This window comes from Centroberyx affinis, unplaced genomic scaffold, assembly GCF_046629955.1.
Source record: "Centroberyx affinis isolate AG114_WGS23_722 - 3 ecotype Tasmania unplaced genomic scaffold, CSIRO-AGI_Caff_v1 ptg004352l_1, whole genome shotgun sequence".
Lineage (NCBI taxonomy): Eukaryota > Metazoa > Chordata > Actinopteri > Beryciformes > Berycidae > Centroberyx > Centroberyx affinis.
The window spans coordinates 270398-280347 of NW_027282050.1; the positions used below are offsets into that span (position 1 = coordinate 270398).

Genomic DNA, 9950 nt, shown 5'->3' on the forward strand with positions numbered 1-9950 from the left:
TTCCTTCCACCTGACAATAAAATCATGTTTAATGTTCATGCACTTCATAAAGTTTCTGGTTCCTGATGTAATATTCACCTACATTTTGCAACATTTTACTGTCTGTCTTCCTGTTATAATTCATTGATCACAACCTTTTTTCATGTCAAGGACCCACAGAAGACTGGACCATGCATACACATATGCCATAGATTTATTATATTGCCTATAGATCATATAGATATAAATTCTATTATACATTAAATAAACTTGTGCAGTAGAACTTTCATTACTGAAGTGGGGAGAGTAAAATCCATGACCAGAATAGTTATTTGGATACATTCTTTTATTGCGCAAACATGTAGGGAATGAAATTAAAAGGGGAATTAAACTGTTCCTCATTTTGCTGAGGGCCCTCCAGAACCCCCTTCACGGACCCCAGGCGGTCCCCAGACCCCACTTTGGGGAACCAATATCCTATAACTGTGTAGCTATAACTATAATCTAACTTTGCTCCGGCAGCTCCAGCCTCCTGCTCCTCCTACCGAACCCCTCAGAAATGTCATCAGCGAGCGTTACCAAGGCAACAGCTGATCTCAGAGAAGTCGGGACTTGGAAGTAAGTGAGAAATTCATGTGATCGAGTTCACCCCGGTTCCACTGAGGGAGACTCCACAGTGCAGCCAGTCTCAGCTCGCAGACAGACATGTTTTCCTGTTTTTGGTACCACAGGAACCGCAAGCCTCCCTGTGGCGTCCTGAATGAATTCTGCCCTTTGTTGAGTTGTTTCGTAAAGGTTTGAGGAACAGTAGTTTCTCGGCCTAACCCCATCCGCTGAGCGTGTTGTGCAGCCAGTGGCCCTCCGGAGTGAAACGGTGGCGTCCGTCCCGGTGTGCTTTCATTGGTCTGTTGTAGCCCCGTCGGAAAGGTCAGGCTGTTTGAACTGTTTCACAGCAGCTCCAGGAGGCTCACTCCATGACTTAACATGAAAGCTGTGAGTCACTCCGTCCGTTGGGGAGCAGCGCAGGAGAGGGTGAGGAAATTGGGATGTGTATAGGATAAGAGAAAAGAGGGTGAGCCTTGGGTGATGCTATAGGCTGATGGTGATCCACTCATTGTACACTGTTGGTGTTTAATCTTTGATATGATGGGAGGGATCTGTGCTTAGACATGTTTGTTCCGGCAGATTCTTTACACCCCAAAACTGAAATGTCATTGCCAACAAACCATTTTGTCTTTCATAACATTTCAGCTGTGCACAACCCCTACACATACTGAATGTGCAAAATATTAGGGAAGTCTTCCTGATGTTGAGTTGCAACCCCTTTTTGCACAATCCACATCTAAATTGTCTCAAATTGTAAAAATCTTTTTCTTAACTTGTTTGCTTCTCTTTATCTGTCTCTCCTCCTTTGTGATTTTGGGATGGGAGGGATCTGTGCTTAGACGTTTGTGCCTGCTGATTCTTTCGAATAACACTCTGCACCCCAAAAACTGAAATGTTACTACCAACAAACCCTTTACCCTTTCATAACATTTCAGCTGTTCTGTTCACAACCCCTGCATATACTGAATGTACAAAATATTAAGGAAGTCTGCATGATGTTGAGTTGCAGCCCCTTTTTGCACAATCCACATCTAAATAAAAGTGCAAAAATCCTTCGCTTAACTCGTCTCCTCTCCTTTTCTGTGATTGGTATAGATTTAATAAGGGAAATCAATAAGGGATGGTAGCTTATACCTGGATTCACCTCATCATTGTACTTCATGAAAACAGTAAGTGTCCCTAATATTTTGTGCGATCAGTGTGTGTGTGTGTGTGTGTGTGTGTGTGTGTTGGGGTGTTATCCCGTCGTGTGAGACCTCGGGTCGTGTTGGAGAGCGAGGTCGGTGTTGGTGGGCGTCAGTCGGGCGATCGAGCGCTGCAGCGTTGTCACAACATCCCCCCATTGATGAGCCTATACATGCTGCCTTCTTCAAAATGTCACTCCTCTTTCATCCTGTTCCTACTGCTTCATTTCACCTCTGTGACTCTGCACCCCCTGCCTGCACCACACACACACACACACACACACACACACACACACACGCACATACACACACACACGCATGCATGCACACAGACAGAGACAAGCATGCAAGGACACACACACACAGACAGACAGAAGAAGAGAGAGGACAAGAGAGAGAGATTAGATGATCGGCGTGATTGATCATCTGATAGATATGGTTATTATTATTTAAAATGTCTGTATCATATGCATTTTGTTTGAAAACAGCTACGACACCGATGTTAATCTTGTTGCTGTTTCTTTAATCATTACATCTGATGGGTAACCAATACAGGGGAAAATCTTAACAAGGAAAAACAAACCCTAATAATGAAGAATCCAAACAGTCTTTTCAGCTGAGGTACAAAAGAGATACAGAGGGAAAATGAGCGTGCTGTACTAATGATTCACACAAACAATAACCAAGTACTGTAGTTAACAATATCCAGAAATATTCCTTTAAATAGGGAATATTTAGGGATGTCTACCATTCACCTCCAAAACAGCTTATTTCTCCTTCCTCATAATCAACAGATGGGAACAGAAACAGACCTTTAACCATTAATCAGATTTGTTGGGGCAATTTTGTTGCCAGGGCAACAGAAATACAGCTGATTGAACGGTGGATTGATGTACACTCAACATAAGGGACCTTGTGAAGACTCCAGATTGTACACAGTTTGACTTAACCCAGTGTGCAACATTAACGTATGTATTAAAACAATGTGCCAAAAAAACAAAAAAAACAAGGAGATACCCAATACATTACAGCTGATCCATATCCAGACAGTATATTAGCTCTGTTAAGGATCACTTCATAGGAAATATCTCAATCAAATGATTATCTAACTCAAGCTCAAACCCTTTTGTCTTGTTATCCCTGTACGCTGGTGTAATAAGTCAAGGCAGTTTTATGTTGTTTTGCTGCTGTACTTGTAGGCCTATAGTAATATTTCCTGTTGTATTATATGATGTAGTTTCAAAATATGCCATTGATCGGCATTATTCTGTTGCAGAAAGGTAAATAGTATGTTGGCTGCACTGGTAAAAATGAACTGTAAAATAGCAGAAAATTGTAGGATTTGATTTTATGTCTTAATTCAATTTGCACTAATTTGGGCCTTGCCTTACCATCTCATCTTTTGATGCAAAAGAGGCATCTTTTTACATTTTAACAAGATGATATGACTAGTCCAATTGAAAAAACAGTCAGCAGCGAAGTCATTTCACAAGAAAATTAAGGACGTTATGTCTTCCTTTGACAAAGAGGTCTTTTAGCTCTGACTCCCAACAAAATATAAACCTTCCCTGTGTGCCTTGTGTTGAGTGTCTTGTGATGATGCCAACAGACCGTGTCCGGTATGAGGCAATCTAAAATAGATGAAGAAAGGCAGCAAGAAAAGCAGAAGTATAAAAAGAGACAAAAAAATGTGTGTGGGAAGAAATTTCCGCCACGTAATTTCTTTGCAACATTTGTCATTGCTGTGTGTGACTTGTGCAAATTGTTTGTATTCCACCTGAGATCAGAGAAAGTATCACCAATGTCTTCCATTTGTTGCTAAATGAGGCCAAAGGCAAACCTTGCCATGTGTAAGCATTGTCACACCTGTGTGCTGTGTAGCCACAACAAGCCTGGTTGTTTATAGCTAAACACAACAGCACTCATACTGTTCTTGTGTGCAGCGTTGGCCAAGGTTTACCTGTAAACAGCACTGACATCAGTAGGGAGTGGGGATTGGTCCAAATCTATCCCTATGGAGCCTTATTTCAACACACTGTTTTAACTGACATTTTGTAATATACTGTAGCTAACATTTTAACAACAAAGCATAATCCTTCACACTTTCACTTTCACTGGAAAAGTTTAACTAGACATTATGTTTTTCTGTGAGTAGGCTGGGATTGGTGAAGAGGTGAAGATCACGAGTCTACCAATGTGAGATGATTTTGGTGAGGAGGCGATGATCACAAGCCTAAGAACAGATAAACATGATAACAATGTTCCCAGAATAAGGTTAAAAATACACTGGTGTGTGAGCCTGTTTACTATAAATACCATTAGCAGCACCAGCTGTGAAATGATCCTATTTAACACAATGAATATTTTAAATGGAGAGACAGTCAAAAAAAAAGGCTCTGAATCTTCTCCTTCTGAGGAAAACAGCAAGATTTGCATTAATTTCTTGGTTGCATTAGGAGGCGTGCGAATGAAACAGACAACAGATCCTTTGCTTATCACCACACAAACTGATCATGACCTCCCTTTCTTTTACTTCCTCGTCAAGGTTTTTTCTAAAATTGTTCTTGCAATCAGCATTTCAACATCTATGAAATAAAACAACTGGGGTAATGTACTTGTGCATAAATAGAGAGACAGTGTGATGTTTAGATAGTTTAGTCACCACCCAAATATTAAAACACTAATTACAAATCTATCTGAATGGCCATAGAGATCTTACAGTATCACTGAGTCGATTTGAACGACTGATTGTCAAGGGGCTTCTTCAAGTCTTGAAAATGAAAAATGAAGGGACTCTACACTAGAGTAAACATTGTGTTGGGTATTTCCCCTCTGGCTAAATTAAAGGAACAAAACCTGATTCTGCCTTAAAAGACAATGTGATTCAAAGAAGGAAGGCGAGGATGGAAGTGTCTTTGATGTAATGGTGTGGACGTGTCAAGGCAAAATGTAGATTGTACAGTAACTATGCCATCATCACCTCATGTCCCATGAGGAACCCATGTTTTAATGGCAAATGAATGCATATCTAGCTGAAAAGGACATTTCACTGATAATACATCTCAATATTATTCTATCTTGAGTGTAATAGCTTCTTTTGACGGCTCTTTTCTTAGTTTTCCTTACAGCTTGAAAACCATATTCTCCTTAAAGTTTTTCTCTCTAAAAGCTTCAGGCCCTCCTTATTTTTTATGCACTGTACATAACTTCACTGAACTGTGATTAACACAACAATGGTTCAGCGTCCATCAGCTGACATCACACAGAAAACAACTTGACACTATATGACTCTCACTAACTCTCAAACCAAGCAACATTGCAAAGTCATGACTGTTTGGGATATGCGTGACATGATGTTCATGATATATCAGCTTTGTCTTTCAGTGAAGAGCTACGTAACATAATTTAAATTCTTCAAAGAAGATACCGTGTTCTGCAGTTCACTGGATTTTCAGCTTAAAAGCACTGTCTTAATATGAACAAGTGCTGTGTTCATTCAACAAATTTTAGAAAATGTGAATAAAACCAAGCGTATCAATTGGATTACTAGACAGCAAAATAGACTATCTACAGTACATGAGAGGCAGCTACAGCTCAGGTACAGTCTTGCAGCAGTTCTCTGATACATTTAGTTCATTGTTCAGTTGCTGCCGCTGTATGAACTCTGAGGTCTCCTCCAGGATCTGCCCGGGGATGTGGAAGTCAGCTGGCATGTTCTGTTGAACAGCCGATTCCTGAGGGCCTTCAGTCTCTGGCTCCTCTGGGCTCGCCCTGCTGTGAGAGTTGCAGGGCTCCAGATTGCACCCAGTGCCCTGCAGGAACTGCAGGAAGTTCTCCTCGATGGAGGCCTCGCGGCTGGGCAGCTGCTCCCCTTCACTGGGCCCTGCCCGCTTGAAGAGGCAAGCCAGGTGGCGCCCCAGCTCCTCACGAATCTGCCGGTTTAGGCAACCATAGAAGAAGGGGTTGGAGGTGAAGCAAAAATAGCCAATCCAGGTGACCACGTCCTCCAGCTGGGCCAGCGAGGTGGGAGAGGTAGACACCACAGCCGAGTAGAGATGGAAGGAGAAGTAGGGCAGCCAGCAGCAGAGGAACTGGCCCCCCACGGCCACCAGGACCACCGCGGCCTTCCCCCCGCTGAAGGTCCTTTGAGGGGTGGTGCGGGCCCCGGCTCCGCCCAGGCTGGCCGCCATGGTGGAGTGGCTGCTGAGGGACTCGGACCGTTGTCGCGGAGTGTCCATCCAGGTGGGCAGGGGGCCGTGCTGCATGGCCGCCACTCGGGCCACCTTGAACATGTTGCAGTAGACCACCAGAATGATCAGCACGGGGCACAGGAAATAGATGAAGGTAAAGAAGACCATGAAGAGCAGGCGTGTGGTCCTGCCGCCCGTCCAGTGCAGGGAGCAGTGTCTCTGACCAGGACCCAGGACCGGAGCCGTCCCCAGACCCTGGTCCCCCTGTAGCAGCCAGCCCAGGAGAGGTAGGGCCGACATGACGATGGCCTTGATCCAGATCCCCACCAGCACCATCACCACCACCCCCACCGTCATCTTCACCTCGTGGCGCATCGGGTGGACAATGTAGTAGTAGCGCTCCACGTTGATGGCAGAAATGGTGAGGATGGCGGCGCTCACTAGGCACACACTCAAGCAGAGGTAGCTCCGGCACAGCGCCTCATCCACCAGCACACGGTCTGACAGCATCCCCAGGGGCATCAACACCAGCGCTGCCAGCAGGTCTACCAGGCAGAGGTGGAACACAAAGGCAAACTTGCGCAGCTGCGGCGTTTTCGTGATGACGGTCATCACAGCCAGGTTCCCCACCACCGCCAGCACGTCCATGATGAGCATGGCACACAGCGCCAGGGACTGGGTCAGATCCACCCCGCGGCCGCCGCTTGTGACGGGCTGGGTCACGTTGGAGGCATTAGGGTGCAGTGAGGCCGGGAACCAGGGGAGGCCAGACAGAGAGGCGTTCCAGGGGGGGCTCGGTGTGGCAGGACGCTCCATGAGAGGATGGGATGAGGAGGAGAGAGGCCGCTGACATTCACGGGCCCATCACCCATCCTCCCCCGCCGTAGGGTGTCACTGAGGAGCTCAGGCAGCGGTGTCTGTCATGGCAGCTGGAGCAGTAGAGACCCTGACCTCAGTAGAAATCTGTAGATTGGATGGACTTCAGCCTCGGGCTCTGCAGAATATCGCAGGAGGCTTCACTCAGTTCCTTGAAGATGCAGTAACTTTTATCTCTCTAATCCTCGTGACGGCATCCTTCTTCTTCAATATAACCTTCGATTGGAGAGATGTGATCTGAAACAAAAGAGATATTCCTGTTCAAAAATAGGCATCAGTGAAGATGCACATTTGAAAACAGCTCCATTGAAGAGCTTTGTGCACTGAGGGAAAGCCTTTTGTTTGATTATCACAGTATGCTCAATGCTGTGTTTTTCAAAGCTTGGCTCGAGACCCAAATGAAGGCTGTGTGGAGATTTAAAATAGGGCAGCAAATAATAATCAAAAGTCATTATCTACAGAATAATATATTACCAAAACCCTTACAGGTCCTTGCAATGTAATGTAGGATGAAGAAAATACTATAGGCTAGTAGGTTGTAGTCTAGAAACATTTTGAAAATATGGGCTCCCTGAGAAAAAGTTTGAAAACCATCAATCTAATGCAAATACACTATTATCTGATGTAGTTGATTCTGATTGTATCCACGCATTAAAAGCCAAATCAAAACAGAATTAAAATTAATTCAAAACTGGGGATCTGCAATTTCTTGCTTACGACAACAAAATGCAGAAAACAACTTTAAAATGCCGTCCCTTGGACAACATGGTAATATTTCTATTACAGTGAACCTTATCTGATGTTTGCAAACCAAGTCATGTCACTCTTGCGCTAGCCATAAAACCACAGACTTCATGTAGTCTGCTTTCACTTGTAGCTAGGATCATAATTTAATACATATTTGACATCTGCATCTTCAGATGCTTGTTTTCAGGACAGCCAGAGCCCCAGGGAGAAGCTAAAAGCACAAAGTGGACCATATGTCCCCTTTAACAGAGTCAGGAAGCAAACTGGATGAGAAAATAAACTGTGAAACTCAGCATTACTGAGCTCCCTGTCTGGTGAAAAGATCGATCAGACACTGATTATTATCATGTCATGAACACAAAATGTCATGCGTCCTATGAGTTTGTTTCTGATGTCTAGTAATAGGCAATTTGAACATACTGGAGAGAGATCACCGAATGACGGTGCAGATAGGGGCTCCTGACATCTCCTAGGATCTTCCTATAAACTGTACTGTCTGTTTTAATAAGAATGTTTATATCTTTTTGAAGACAAACTATGTCGTTTGGCTAATCACGCTCAAATTGGGGCCAGAAAGGAGGCAACAGCTATATTAAGTTCTGATCTAAAGTTAGGGGAAATGGCTCCATCAGTCCAGTGGAGTAGTCAAGAGGCCCTGTGCCATGTTTACTGTCACAACCTCACCTGGACACAACCCCACACACTGTCAAAGCCATGGAACAAGCACTAAGCCTTTGGTACATTTCCATACGCTACACACCTGCATGTGCAAGTTTTCCATTTCACAAGTGTGACAGGATACATCGCTGCAAGGCGCCTGTTCTTTTCCTGCCCCTTATGCACATCGAGCACGACAATCACGCGATACGCACAGACTTAAGCCAGTGGCCTTTGTGAAGTAGGTCAAAGGGTTACAGTCACCTTCAACCCAATTAAATTAACTATAAACAATGTCACAGCTATGATGTAGTGACACTTGTGGAACAGCCCTCTGGAGATGCTCGGTCCAATCGGCATCGATCGGTTTATTGCTCTCTGGTGTCCAGGGTTTCCCGATCACTTTGGGAGGGACCATCATGCGCGAGTCACCTACTCTATAACGACTACAAGAACTGAAATTCTTGCTGCAAAAGAAACACATGATCAACATTGCACACAACCCCCTGAGTGAAGTGGTTTGATCTCTCAAAGGACTCTTTATTGTACACCCTTAAAATAAAGCATGTAAAAATTTGCAATAAAAAAAAATACAGCAGCCGGAATTAAAGAAATATGCCTGTTGACTCCAATTCCAATTTCCAATTTTATCAAGTCAAAAACGCACAAAGAGAATAATTAAATTATATTAAATAATTTAAATAATATGAGAAGAAAACAGGCACTGTTTGGCTCACGTAACGCAGCCTCCCATTTAATAAGATCAAACTAATGAAAGGAGTCGATTTTAAAAGTATCCAAACTCCACCGCAACCGCACAGGAGCTCCAAATAATTCACATTTAAGGCCATGGCAGAATCTCGCTGGCTGCCAATTGGGAACCATATGACCCTATCATATGCACATGACTCAGTGTTTACTGCAAGGAGAAAACTAGCCTGTTGTTCAACTGTCCCTTTCATTCCGGTGCACCTTCACTCTTTCAGCAGCCAATGAATAAAACAGTTCATGTTTAACAGCGTACAGTATGCCACAAATAAAGCAATCCATGCAGTGTGTAGTGAGAGGAGTGAAATGAGGCATCTCTATCAAGTTATGTAGTTCTGTGGATATGGATAGATTAGGACGATATGATATGATATGATATGATATGATATGATATATGAAAACACTGGTCCTAGTCTCACCCTCTTCAGTCAGATTGCACCCTTCTCTCTTCCCAGGCTGCCTGCACCCTTGCTGTCCCACCTTCCCAGCACCCTAACTTCCACCCCATGATCACACAGCTCCCATCGGTCGACTATTAGAGCAGGTATGTGTGGAGATGCGGTGATAATAATCCAGTGACATACCTCAGTGTGTAGAGGGCTGCTTCCTCCTGTCCAGGTTCCCAGTCTGCTGAGGGAAGTAGACCTGTTTCGCTCTCTCCCACACACAACAAACACACACTGCCACACCACACACACCACGTCACAGAGAGGGGGAGAGAGGAGAGGGGCGCTCCTGTGTCTCCTCCTCACCTGGCCCTTTCATCTCGTCATCACCCCCCACCCCCCTCCCTCCTGTTCCCAAGCTGACCACCCCCCATCCCCACAGTTACACCACAACACACACACACACACACACACACGCCTCCCTCTCACTTCTCCCTTTAGCCAGGTCTTCGATCCAGGTGGCAGGAGGCAGAGCAGGAGCAGAATGGAGAGACGAA

The 9950-nt window shown here is 44.5% G+C and overlaps 1 protein-coding gene across 1 annotated transcript; it reads right to left on the bottom strand.

Annotated features, from left to right (window-relative positions):
- Positions 1 to 2288: 2288 nt before the first annotated feature.
- Positions 2289 to 9709, bottom strand: gpr61 (G protein-coupled receptor 61). The gene is made up of 2 exons (XM_071543562.1): positions 9592 to 9709; positions 2289 to 7072 (listed from the first exon to the last, which is right to left on the bottom strand). The coding sequence occupies exon 2, from the start codon at positions 6773 to 6775 to the stop codon at positions 5357 to 5359; it is 1419 nt and encodes a 472-aa protein (XP_071399663.1). The 5' UTR covers positions 6776 to 7072; positions 9592 to 9709; the 3' UTR covers positions 2289 to 5356.
- Between the last annotated feature and the right edge of the window lie 241 nt (positions 9710 to 9950).

Bases quoted from the DNA above. Each gene is read 5' to 3' on its own strand.
- gpr61 (XM_071543562.1), bottom strand. From the start codon at position 6,775: ATGGAGCGTCCTGCCACACCGAGCCCCCCCTGGAACGCCTCTCTGTCT.